This window comes from Leptodactylus fuscus, chromosome 1 (genome assembly GCF_031893055.1).
Source record: "Leptodactylus fuscus isolate aLepFus1 chromosome 1, aLepFus1.hap2, whole genome shotgun sequence".
NCBI classification, from domain to species: domain Eukaryota; kingdom Metazoa; phylum Chordata; class Amphibia; order Anura; family Leptodactylidae; genus Leptodactylus; species Leptodactylus fuscus.
The window spans coordinates 159,216,868-159,230,424 of record NC_134265.1 but is presented as its reverse complement, the minus strand read 5'-3'; the positions used below and the strand labels follow the sequence as shown (position 1 = coordinate 159,230,424).

The following is a 13,557-nucleotide window of genomic DNA, read 5'->3' as shown; positions in this document are numbered from 1 at the left end:
GGGGAAAAAAGAGGTAGAAAATGCTATATTGAAACAGACAATTTTTATTAAATATACACAACACAATAACAAGTTAAAAAGGTAGAGAAGATAGAATAGTAAAAGTAGTAGGCAATGAAAGCAATGTCTGTCCTCAAATGATTTCATCTTTGTTAGAGATGAAGGATTAGAAAAGCGTGAGTACTTAGAAAAACAACACAGCACTTGTTCACATGTTATGTGGATGTGCCTGAGGAGTATTACCCCACACAACCTGTGTAGTGTTGGTTTTGACTGAGGAAAGTCAAGCTTGTCTAACCCCCTTTAAGGCCATGGCCCCACAGGATGTAAACGCCGTGATTTGCCCGCAATGGAGATGCTGCAGGAAAAATCGCTGCGTTTTACAGTGCAAGCAAAAGAGATGGGATTCATGCGAATCCCATGCCCACTTTGCGGAAGAAATTGCAGTGCGGACACGCTGTGATTTGCAAAGCCCTTGTGGCTTTGCATATCGCAGCATGTCAATTATATCTACGGAAATGCCGGCGGCTTTCCCATAGATATAATTGTAACAAAGTCCGCAGAGGAGAACTCCGCACTTTCTGTTGAAAGCGCTGCAGGAAGAACTGCAGTGCGTTCACGACGCGGTTCTTTCCGCAACGCTTTAGCGCTGCGATTACGGCCCATGGGGCCTTAGCGTAAAACAGAGTTTAACCTGCATAGATGCTGCACAATGTGGCCAATGAACTAGCTTGTCATGAATCATTCTTGTTAACCCCTTAACGCTAAATCACGTACCTGTACGTCAGGGAATGTGGTTAGTTCCCGCATTCCCACGTACCTGTACGTGATGGAGATCGCACGGGTTCAGAAGCAGAGCCTGTGCGATCTCCATGGGAGGCCGGCTGTATCTGACAGCCAGGCTTCCCCTGTAGCAGCAGGGACAGTGATTGCACCGACCCCTGCTGTTTAACCCTTAAGGTGCCATGATCCATAGTGATCATGGCACCCTAGGGGTTTGGCTGGCTATAAAGCATGCTGCCGGCTGCATAAGGAGTCTGTGTTAGCTGTAATTTACAGCTACACGCTGCTCCTTAATCCCTCCCCCCCATCGGAGCTCGCTCCGATGGGGGGGAGTGTTAACCCCTTGGATGCTGGGACGAGAGAAAGCTAGTCTATGCATCTGCATATCTAGCTTCCTCTATAGACTGCAATACACGTGTATTGCAAGTCTATAGTTAGTATAGAACCAGTGATCCTCTCTGATCGCTGGTTCTAGTGTGCTTACAGCACAAATGTAAAGTTTTTTTTAAAAAGTGTGTAAAACAGTTACATTTCTTGTAAATTTGGAAAATCGCTGTTACACTTGTAAGCCTTGTAACGTCCAAAATAAATTAAAATACAATCAAAAGATGATGCTGATATAAAGCAGCGATATGGGAGATAATATTTACTATATTTGGGTGGTATACCTATCTGCATGAAAAGCAGAGAATTTCACATTTTGAAAATTGCATTTTTTTTTTTTCAAATTTCCTATTTTTTTAATAAATAAATACAAAAATATTGATTAGTGTCTACCGCTAACATGAAGTATAATGTGTTACGAGAAAACAGTCTCAAAATCACTTGTGTAAGTTAAAGTGTCTCAAAGTTATTGCCATTTAAAGTGACACATGTAAATTTTGAAAAAATAGGCCTGGTCCTTAACGTACTTTTGGGCTGTGTCCTTAAGGGGTTAAAGGGGGTTGTATGAAATAAGAAACCACAAAAAAAAATGTTCACAGGTTTATGGTATGGCATTCACTTCATTGTAGATGAGCTGAAATGCCTCACATAACAATTTATATTTATAATCCTAGATGACCCATATTCCCCTCCCTCAATTTATGAAAGAGTAGCACAATAGGATTTCTGCATTTATTCTTAGGTTGGGCTCTGCCGTCCTGGAGACTATGGCTCTGATGTATCACACTTAAACCTTCACAAGACCTTTTGTATTCCTCATGGTGGAGGGGGACCTGGAATGGGACCCATTGGAGTGTGAGTAATTATAATTGGTTTTGGTTACATTGTTATGAGTAGATGTACAGTATTGCATCAAAAAAAAAAAAAAAAAATTCTAAACTTAAAATTTTATATAGGATTATCATCTTTAAATTAATAGCAATATTGATGTAAGATTTTTTTTTAAAAAAAACTCTGACTTTAAAGTATGGCTGGAAGATGCTGCTTAGCTCTGCACTGTGCAACGATCTATTGTGCTTTCTGAAAAACTTGCTATCCCCTCTAATGTAAACTGTATGCAATTTCTTTAGCTGCAAATGGATTTGTTAATCAAATTAATAATTTGCTCTTTTTACTTACTTTTTCAGAAAGAAGCATCTTGCTCCATATCTACCCAGCCATCCAGTAATACCCTTGCAGCAAGACAATGATGCACGGCCATTGGGCACTATAAGTGCTGCTCCCTGGGGCTCAAGTGCAATCTTGCCCATTTCCTGGGCCTATATCAAGGTTGGTCGATCAACCCTTTTAGGACCAATATCCTAGATATACTATATATATATATATATATATATATATATATATATATATATATATATAAATTTTTTTTTTTTTTTTGCATGTGTCAACTATTTGTTGAGAAAACAAAACAAAATGGTTTTTATGTTATTGCATATGAACATTAAAAAAATATACTCTAGTTCTGCTGGTTACAGAAGGTGATGGCAAGGGAGCAAGTTCTGCTAGGACAATGTGAATGGGAAGGCTGTTTCACTTTACTATGATCAGTGTAAAGGGGTTAATTTTCTTTGATTAAAAGCTTCCCTTATCACAGTAACTTCAGTATGGAGATTCCAACACTTATAACAATTGCAGGAGCAGCTATAAATTACAAGTGTTTGAGGTTAATTAATATAACTGAAGCCATCAGAGTGATGTAAATGGCCAGATTAGCAACATCTAGGGTTTAAGTGATATAAACTTGTCATCTGCTCTATCAATAACTTCCTAAATGGTTTTCAAATTATTGTTGGGCTTTCTAGGTGCTAAAATGGCATTGTCTATGGACAATGAAGTTCAGAATGCTAGTTATAATCTGTGACTACCTCTCCTCACTTTTTATAAATCTAAAAAAAATAAAAATAAATGATTATTAATATTCAACAAGGTCTGGGAACTGTGAAAGTCTAATCTTCCCTCATGACCTAGAGCTAACCATCAAGGGATTTGGACATGGGGCAGCAGTGAGACCGCCCCTCTTCCAGTCTTCTCGTATCTTCAGCTTGTTTCTTTTATGGCTCCCCATTAATGATGCAGGGGGCACCACATTGTTCTCTAAATATCCTACCACTTAAATGTAGTAATTCTGTAGCTTTCATGTTTGCCACATGCTAAGTGTATTGATGGCCTTTTATAATGTTAAGATTTAATGGGTACATTATACAGATGTCTTTTTCTTACAGCTTATGGGTGCAAAAGGACTAAAGCATGCAACAGAGATTGCTATACTGAATGCAAATTACATGTCAAAAAGGCTGGAAAAACATTACAAAATCTTATTCCGAGGGTCTAAAGGCAAGTCAATATATTATAGTTAATCATATCCTAGTATTTGCAGTGTTACATTAACACCATTTAGCTTTGCACTTTAAATCATCGCTAACGTAATCTTTGCAGAAGTCTATAGAAAAGGCAAATGTTTAGCGCTGGAAAGGACATCAAATTTCTAGTTAGTCGTAGGATTTGCTCCGGTTTCCTCCCTGCAAATCTGATCAATTAAAGCTGAAGCCCATGCAGATTTTGCTCCGATCAAACGGGCTGTAAGCCCCTCTGGAGCAAGCAAATAGGAATTGCTCACTGGGTTACGATCATAATGGCTTGCCAAGCCATTGATTTCCTCCAAAACCCAGATTATTGACCAAAAGCCTTAGATTTTCAGTCTTCTGATCTTTTTAAATATGTTGAGCCACTGTGTTCTAACTAGTCTTGTGAGCCCTGATGCAGTTTTTGACCAGGGCCCTCTACCCTCTCCCTACAGCATACTGTTAATATCGTTGCAGATATTAAAGCATACAGTGAGTAGCGGCCAGCATGTAAACTATGCTGAGAGCTGTGTCCTCTGGGAAACCACTGACTTCATAGGAGCACTACAAAATAAGCTCAGTTTCAACTCTAGGGCCCCCTGCTGATCAGCTGTTTGGAGGGACCTTGAGTGTTAGTTCTAGGGCCAGTTCAGGAAGGATGTTGACATTTGACTTCCTGGTCAGAACACTATCCCATGTGCTCACACAACCTTTGTTTGAAATGTGTAAATGTAACGGTTTTGTTTATGGTTGCTATAGTGTCTACACTTCACCAGAATTGGTGGTCTGGTAGAAGCATTTTTTTTTTTTTTTTTTTTTTTTTGCTAATTTTGTGACTACCTCAATATTCTAGTGCTTGGCTTACATGGCTTTTAAATATGTCTCTTAGGACGTGTGGCTCATGAATTCATCCTTGATGTAAGACCATTCAAGAAGTCTGCAAATATAGAAGCTGTAGATATTGCAAAACGGCTGCAAGACTATGGTAATTATGTAAATTGTGTTCTTTAATGGCACAGGGTAGTTTGGGCATTCATGTATTTTACCTCGATTACAATATAAGGCAAATTTAGGTCACACCCATCTTAAAGTTGGAGTATGTGTTGGGTAAACTCATTCCAGAGTACAATATGCGGAAGGTGCTCAAATAGAAATTTACTCTTCCTCTCCCTGGTTCCGACTCTTATCACTCAAAACCAGAAGAGAGATCAGGGACCACTGAGATCTGTGAATTTTGTTTGATCACCTTCGCTGGGCCTCAGCATATTAATACTCCAGGGTCAGAAGAAATAAAATATAACAGTTTTGGACTGAATGAAACTGCAGGTGGAACCTTGTAAATATTGTAATACCAACATGAAGAAAACAAAATTGTCTGTTATCCAGGTTTACTTTCTTTCCTAGTTATTCGCCAGACGGCTGGTCCTATACATGAAAGTCATAATACGAGCATAGCTCCTGTACCTGCAGCATGAGGGCTCCATACTCTCACAGCTCTGAGTGTTAACTCTACACTCAGCTCAGTATAATAGTACGGTGAAGAGCAGGAAGTCATAAGAGTAGAAGTATAGTCAGAAACTCTAACTGCTTTACAGACCTTACATTTCTTGTCCTACTTGCCATTGTATGTGCTCTTAGCCTAAAAATGTTAACCCTTCCAAAGTTGCAATAACACTCATAGTTGAAGGCTGTAAGGCCCATGAAAGTACTTGGAGGTTTCCTCTGTAGACGTTCTGCTTCTGTAGGTATAAATAACATGCTGCGATTTCCAAAACCATTGTGGCTTTAGAATTTACAGCATGTCCACTCTGTGTGGATGGGATTTGCTAGAAACCACTACAGTGACTGGTTTACAATATTCTTTGTATTTAAAGGTTACTGTGATCTCTTGGTATAAAGAATTTGATTTCCCACAATGTCAAAAGCTGGAAAATAGCAACCCATCAAATTTTTCTTCAGACTTCGTATTCAGATTCCAGCTTTTATAGTATGTGTGTGGTTTTGTTTTTTTTTTTTGTTTGTTTTTTAAGACTAGTACTTTAGACTAGTTTTGGTTAATGGGGCATGTTATCCTGATCCATGGCATAGGTGATAGCGTGCAGATCAATGTTGCCTTAATTGCTCAGACCTCCACTGATCTAAAGTTTTCTGAACACAGCAGTGGGTGCTCCCATTAAAATTAGCTATGTATAACCTGACCACTGCTTCATACTCTTCCCTCTTTATATGCGCGCACACACTCTTAATTGCACTTTGTCATTACTTTAGGTTTCCATGCTCCAACCATGTCCTGGCCTGTGGCTGGAACTCTTATGATTGAGCCAACAGAGTCTGAAGACAAAGCCGAATTGGACCGCTTCTGTGATGCCATGATAAATATAAGACAGGAAATTGCTGATATTGAGGAAGGTAGAATGGACTCAAGAATTAACCCTTTAAAGGTAAGATAAAAATAAAAAAGCTTGTACATGGGCAGTTTTAGTCTCAAAATCCAACAAATGGAGTTCTACAATGTAGTCAAAATAGATCCCTGTACCATTGTGTGACTGCAGCACGGTAAGGGCTCAAGGACCACTGCAGCAATTTCACATGTATTATGAAGATACTCTAAGTATAACGTCTTATCAATTAGTTTGGTGAGGTGACAAACCTATATTTACACCATTTCATGTATGCATGTTATGTAAATAGTGTGTGTGTGTGTGTGTGTGTGTGTGTGTGTGTGTATATATAGTGTATAATACATTTATATTTATTTTCCAGATGTCTCCTCATACGCTAACTTGCATTGCGTCTTCTAATTGGGACCGCCCATACTCGCGAGAGGTTGCTGCATTCCCTTTGGTATGGACTTTTTAAAACTTTATCCTTTTAGGCTCTGTTCTCACGGAGTAACGTGCCGCTCATTTAGACACTTATACATGTGTCAGAGCGAGGCGCTTCAAAACAGATACCGTTGACTTCAATGGGTGCTGGCTTACGCGCACTACACATTGAAATCAATGGGAGGCTTTATAACACATGGAGTTCAATGTGTTACGCACGTAAGCCGGCACCCATTGAAGTCAATGGGATCTGTTTTGAAGCGCCTCACTCTGACACATCTTTGTGTCTAAATGAGCGGTGCGTTACTTCATGGGAACGGAGCCTTAATCTGTTTAACTTATTACCTTTTTAATTTCATTTTAGCAAATCTAATGCAATAGAAGATGCTTAATAATGTGTTCATCTAAAATTGGTTTGGTTTCATATTTCTTCTGCCTCGAATGATCTGGGGAAAGTGCCTGCCTTATTTGTTCTTAAGAATATTTACTCTTGGCAAAGAACTAACATTTATCCCACATTCTCACAAACCGTTTCACCCATGAAACTGTCCATATTTGCAGGAAAATATGCAAAACTCAAAGACATAAAGGCAAATCTAGAAACTTGGAAAAATAGTGTCAAAACGACAGGACTACTGAAATATAACAAATTAATAAATTTTATTAATACAAAAATGAAATGAGAAAATAACACATAACCACTAACAGGGGAACAAGGAAACCAAAGCTACGAAAGACCTAATGCGTGGAAGGTATCCCATAGTAATAAAATGCTGAAATGCAAAAAATGGAAAGGGACCATATTAAATGTAATAAAGTGAGTTTCTATCAAGAGACAAGTCTCACTAATAATAATAATCATGTATGGTCACATTCCCAAATATCATTCAGAAAAAAATGCATTTGAATGGGGTCATGCACATAACAATTTATATATGCGTGTACTTGGTATAGATACTCATGAACCATAAGAATATAATGAATTGTACTGCTGAAGTAAAAACTAACAAGTGATGTGATCACACAAAATGAAATATTAAGAAATAAAATCAGGAAGTGATACCAAAAGGTGCTACATATAATTAAAAAAAAAAAAAAAATGAAGTCAAAAGACAATGTAGCAGTACGTGCAGATCCCCATAAAGATATGCAAAATAGATGATGTGAATGGGAACCTACCGCATAAAGACGCCATTTGATAGAAACTCACTTTACTACATTTAATATGGCCCTTTCCACTTTTTGCATTTCCGCATTTTATTGCTATGGGATACCTTCCACGCATTCTTTCTTTTCTTGTCCCCCTGTTTTTTAGATGTGGTGTTTTCTCTTTTCATTTTTGTATTAATAAAATGTATGTATTTATCATATTTTGGTAGTCCTGTCGTTTTGACACTATTTTCCTGTCCATATTTATAAGCTTGAACATCATGCTGGACTGATGTTTATGTATGATACAGTACCTTTTATGTCCAGTAGGGGAATATCTGGCCAACCCATGGACTGTTGCATTCAGTTTCACCCATGTAAGGTTACTCCTGTCTGCAGTGTACTGTGCTCTGATCACACAGACCTTCCTATCCTTGTACTTATTACAAACTACTTAAAAATAGCAGAGGATCAGAATAACTCCCACTCCCTATACCCCTGCAATGTGCTCAGAGGTTGCCATGGGAGCAGTGCAGGAGGCCAGGCCACTTGCTATGTACAGAGGCCTATTGGGGTCCAGCCAGAGGCTTGGTAAAATAAGACTAAATGTCTTTGTTAAACTAGCAATTAAGAGAATCAAAAGTCCCCTAATGGGACTAAATAAGTGTTAGTGTTTGTTAGCTGTGTTTTAGGGGAAATGGATTTATTACATATTTTTAAAAGTGTGTGTGGGGGGGAGACAAACAAATTTAAACATAATTGGTATCACCATATTCAAAACGACTTGCAGTAAAAAGCTATCCACTTTAACCCACAGTGAACACCTAAAGAGATATTGGCAAAAATGTTAACTTGATCTTCCAAAAAAAAAAAAAAAATAGAATGAAGTGATCAGAAAGTTTAATGCACCCACAAAAGAATACAAAAGAAAACTACAGCTCTTCCCAAAATATGCCCCTACTTGGCTTGACTGGAAAACTTCTCCCATTGACCTACTCATGATGGCTTCATTTTGCTGAGACAAGGGGTTTCGGCAGCTTTGCCTGCTGTCTCCATCTTGCTTCCTATATACTTCTTGATGAACAGGATACAATGAATTATCACAATATAGACTTTTTCCTTTACCATTAGATTTCTAGTAATCCCAATAATCTCATGTAAATGCAGATCAAATATGCATATGTCTATTAAATTGCACAGGTAACGTAATAGGACACTTATCTGCAAATAGCTGACCTGACAGAGGTGTAAACTGTGAGAGAATGTAGTAATTATCATCATCCATTCTGCTTTACACAATTTCCATGCATCATGGGCTATGTGACAACAATGGAAGGAACAATTTCACATAACAGGCAAACAAAGCAGCATTGCTAAAGCTATCTATTTACATAAGCTAGCAGTATTCTCATCTCAAAGATCATATCTATACTAAGGCTTAGACATGAATAGAAAAAAGCAAAAAAGTCCAAAATGGGCTGTCATTAAATGCCTCAGACCAATCTTAATAATGGACATCTCAAATGAAGTATGACACTATCATATATCAAATAGTGACAGTTAGAATATGCATTCTGAATATAGCTGGTTTTGTAATGTTCTCAGTTTACAAAATTGGTAAACAGCCCTTTCTTGAATATATTCACACATCCTATGGGGTGGGTTTAAATATGAAGTTGTTAGAACTTTTTAAAATTTAAACATTAGTCTGTTAAATTCCCTAACATATTGTTGCTCTACTGGTCCTTCAGTGCTAGTTATCTTGTTGCTACTTCTGATTTATCTAAAATGCACACTGCTTCTGAGGTGTGTTGGCTCTGCTTTATGCACCACCAAGTCTTCAGAGGCTTAAAGTCTTCACTTGGGTTGAACTCTATCAAGGCGTAGATTGGGAGAAAGTCAAAGGGGAAAAGAGGGAATAAATCACTGTCACACAATGTCTGAAAAACAAAGGAAGATTGCAGAAGGCCACTCGTGTTCGAAATAAAGGGAACTGATTAATATAAATTAGAGCATATATATGGTGGGTTTTATACTTTTCTCTCTCCAGGCAATATGCCTATAATCAGCATATGCCTTTATGGTCTTGTTCTGTGCACTTAACATGCAAAATTATGTACATTAACTGCATGTATAACCCTGGTAACTTATGTCTTCACCTCATTCCAGCCTTTTGTCAAACCAGAGAGTAAATTCTGGCCAACAATTGCTCGGATTGATGACATCTATGGTGACCAAAATTTGGTGTGCACTTGTCCTCCCATGGAGTTGTATGAATCGCCTTTCAGTGAACAGAAAAGAGCTTCATCGTAGCGCTACAGACTCTCCCATTTTGTGACTGTTAATACAAGACTGCCTTTCAGGCCTGATAACAGCAACTGTTTCCTTCAAATTGCAGAGGAAGAAAAAGTAATGTAAATATTTGAATACTGTTTTTTTGGCATATTGACTATCCTCTTAGCAACTCTGTGGAAGCAAGAACATTACTGACTCTTATGTGCAAATGTTGGATTTAGACAATTCTACAAAAATTAGGACAGAACACTGCTCCATTTGCCAATTTCAAATTGTAGTACAATCCATAACTCGGTCCATAACATACTGCATTTATAGCACATAAAGGGCTATAAATGCATATGCATCTTCCCACTCCTTTGGAAACACAAAATGGCTTGGTGCATTAAAATTCAGTATGCTTCTGTGTTGGTCTACTTGCTGTCCTACAAGTAGACCTGTTTATCGTGGTGATTGGGAATATACCACAGGTAGATGTAAGCTTCCAAATCCAGTTTTGTGTCTTATCTATATTTTAAATGCCGAATAATAGAATAGCAGAACTTAATGGTCCTGCAAGTTAAGACAATGGAGCTGTCTAGAGATGAGCGAACACTGTTCAGAACAGCCCTTCCGAACAGCACGCTCCCATAGAAATGAATGGAAGCGGGGGGTTAAGTGGCTGGCCGCTGGCAAAGTCTGCGTGCCTGGTGCTTCCATTCATTTCTATGGGAGCGTGCTGTTCGGATTGGCTGATCCGAACAGTGTTCGCTCATCTCTAGAGCTGTCTTATTGTAGACTTTGTAAAGCTGCTTCTGCTGTCCCGTATGCTTGCAGGTTTTTCATTCAAAATGTCAATTGCACATGGCAGAAAAAAAATATATATAGTCATCTTTATTAAATGCAGTTGTGTGGACAGGCTGTTGAAACTGAAGTTTGTGGGTTTGTTTGTTTTTTTTTTTGCTGCCTCTGCCCTCACCTACCATATGTCTGCTTCTTAAACAAAGTTGCCAATATTAAAATGCATATATAGAAGTCTACTCTTAAGAAATGGTGTAGGATATTCAGGTAAATTGCATAAGATTAGGAAGAACACTTGTTGCTTTTTGTCACACTGTTGCCACACTTGTTTCTGATTCTGTCTGGTATTGTAGCTCGGGTAAAATAATTAAAAAAAAAAAAATCTCTAATTTAGTGTAATATATTCCATATTTATATATAAATCCTAGTACCTTGTAGAGCAGTTTACATTCTTAATTTACAAAACACTACATTGTAATGTCAATCTGGAATAAGAAACCACATTTTCCCTATGCAAAAAAAAACAGGCTAAGGGTGCATTCACAGTACGGAACGCCAGCGTGTATCACAGCCGTACACGCCGGCGTTACAGCAGGGCTGCCGGACACTTCCCATTCATTTCTATGGGAGCCGGCATGCGAGCGCTCCCCGTAGAAAAGAGTGGACTGCTTTTTTCCATTCATTTCTATGGGGAGCGCTCGCATGCCTGCTCCCATAGAAATGAATGGGAAGTGTACGGCAGCCCTGCTGTAACGCCGGCGTATACGGCTGTGATGCACACTGGTGTTGCGTAGTGTGAATGCACCCTAAGACTTTAGGGCTGTTTCTTTAAATCTCTGGTCTTGGCTACCTGCTGTCCAGCCCCATCTCCACTAGTTGACTGACTTCTCTAATCTTGGCACTAGTCTTCTGCCTTAGCAATGGCATAGTGCTGCACGTATCCAATGATGACACACTATACCCGATGATGCCTTACAAGGTACTGTGGTTACTGCAGTTTATATTCCAATTTCCTGCTGCCGGACTCTGTTTTAAAGTGGGTTTTCTGGGCTCAAATTGGTTTGGTTTTGTTTGTGTTTTTTTTTTTTTTTTTTTTTTTTTTTTTTTTCCATACTGATGCCTTATCCACAGGATAGTCTCCAGATTCTGGAAGCTGCTGCAAGGGACACAGAGCACATGCAGGCTGCTCCTATTCAATTAATAGGTGCCATTCTCTATAGCAGTGGTTCTGGGATACTATTGCTTGATGATACTGGGATAATATTACTTGACTAGGAGCAGCTTGCACACTTTCCCCGTCCACTGCACCAGCTTCTGGTACTTTAAGACTGCCATTACAGCTGATCTGTGTAGGGTCTGAGTATCAAACCCTCACAGATCAGAAACTGATGACATATTCTTTAAGTAATCTGTATGAAAACTCCTTTTGGGGCCTGACAATCCCTCCAAGACCTGTCTTCCATATGCACTAATGCTACAAAACAAACGGGACTCAAAATAAACACCAAATGAAAACCTGAATCTGAACACGCATGCAAAATGAATATAGCAGATTTTAGCAGACTAAAGGTTTCCTGTGTCATTTTTTGCTAAATACCTTTTTAATATGGATGGATGAACCCAAATATTTATATATTTTTTTTTTTTCAGTAACCTATATATTGAGTGGTAAAATCAATGTTATATATTAGATGTTTATAGTAAAGGTTTACATTTTTGTACTTGAGCTAATGTATGTTTTAGCTTTTTGTCTGTGGGGGGGGGGGTTTCTTTTCATTTTGTTTTTTGTTTTTGCATACATATTTGTTTTCATGGTTTTATTGTTTTAGCCTTCCAATAAAATTTTTGTGCCAAAGTTTTGTTTTGGTTTTTTTTTTTTTTTTTTTTTTTTTTAACCTTAAAATTGAAATATTCAAATTTCCTGTAAAACAAACAAAAAATACTTTCCATGTGGTACCCTTTGGCCTCACCTAGAGACTTGTTCCTACAGAGCTCAAAAGGAGACTGGAAGCTATTTAAGGTCCCATGTAGCAGGACCTTAGTCTAAGGCTAAGTGTACGCAGGGTTTTTTGGTGTGGAACCTGAGGCGGCCTCAGATTCCGGACCAAGAAAACGAGTAGCTGCGACTGAATGCTGGTGCAGTGCACTGGCATCCAGTCGCGTACTCTGCTCCGGATTAAGCCCAATGAATGGGCCTAGTCAGGAGGAGGAAGTATCTTCAGGCTGATTTGCCTCGCGAATGAGCAGGTCTGTTCTTTTTTCCAGGAGCCAGAACAAACTGCTCCTGGGGAAAAAAAGACCTGACCAGTTCCCATTGAACTCTGCGCGCCGTGGCAAATTTGGCTCCATCCACTTATGTTGACTCCGCCAATTCTCATTAATTTATCATGTGTCCGCACACAGTATGATCCTCCTACAGTCACCCGTAAATTATATGCCCCCCCCTCCATCTCTCCCCGTTTCATACACATCCTTCCTCTGCCCCCAGTTTCATGTCCCCCTCTCCATCTCTGTCCCCAGTTTCATCACGTTCTCCCCCCTTCATCTGCCCAGTTTCATGTCCCCCGTCTCTGCCCCAGAGTCATGCTGTCCGTTCCCCCCCCCCCATCTTCCCCAGTGTCATGCCGTTTCCCCCCCCCCCCTCCATTTGCCCCCCTAGTTTCATTGGGCCCCCTCCATCTGTCCCCAGTTTCATGCCGTTCTCTCCCCACCCCCTTCATCTTCCCCAGTGTCATGCCGTTTCCCCCCCCCCCCTCCACAAGGACAAACACTTACACTCACCTCCCATCGTTCCCCCGACGCTCCTCTCTCTCACTCCATTCACGTACGCGATTAAAGCAGGAGCTGTGTGGCCCGGCGTGTGTGTGTAAGCGCGATGTGATGACGTCATCGCGCCTACACACGCAAGCCGGGCCGCAGCTTTAAAGCAGGAGCTGAGA

General features: G+C 39.5%; 1 protein-coding gene across 1 annotated transcript in view; it reads left to right on the top strand.

Moving 5' to 3' along the window:
• GLDC (glycine decarboxylase) overlaps positions 1 to 11,082 on the top strand; it is a 48,309-nt gene extending 37,227 nt beyond the window's left edge. Inside the window, exons 18-24 of the mRNA XM_075278374.1 lie at positions 1,910 to 2,022; positions 2,355 to 2,496; positions 3,450 to 3,561; positions 4,459 to 4,554; positions 5,838 to 6,010; positions 6,333 to 6,413; positions 9,713 to 11,082. Of these exons, the coding sequence (XP_075134475.1) occupies positions 1,910 to 2,022; positions 2,355 to 2,496; positions 3,450 to 3,561; positions 4,459 to 4,554; positions 5,838 to 6,010; positions 6,333 to 6,413; positions 9,713 to 9,856 (861 nt within the window). The 3' untranslated portion in view covers positions 9,857 to 11,082. The remainder of the gene's footprint in view (positions 1 to 1,909; positions 2,023 to 2,354; positions 2,497 to 3,449; positions 3,562 to 4,458; positions 4,555 to 5,837; positions 6,011 to 6,332; positions 6,414 to 9,712) is intronic.
• The last annotated feature ends 2,475 nt before the right edge of the window (positions 11,083 to 13,557 follow it).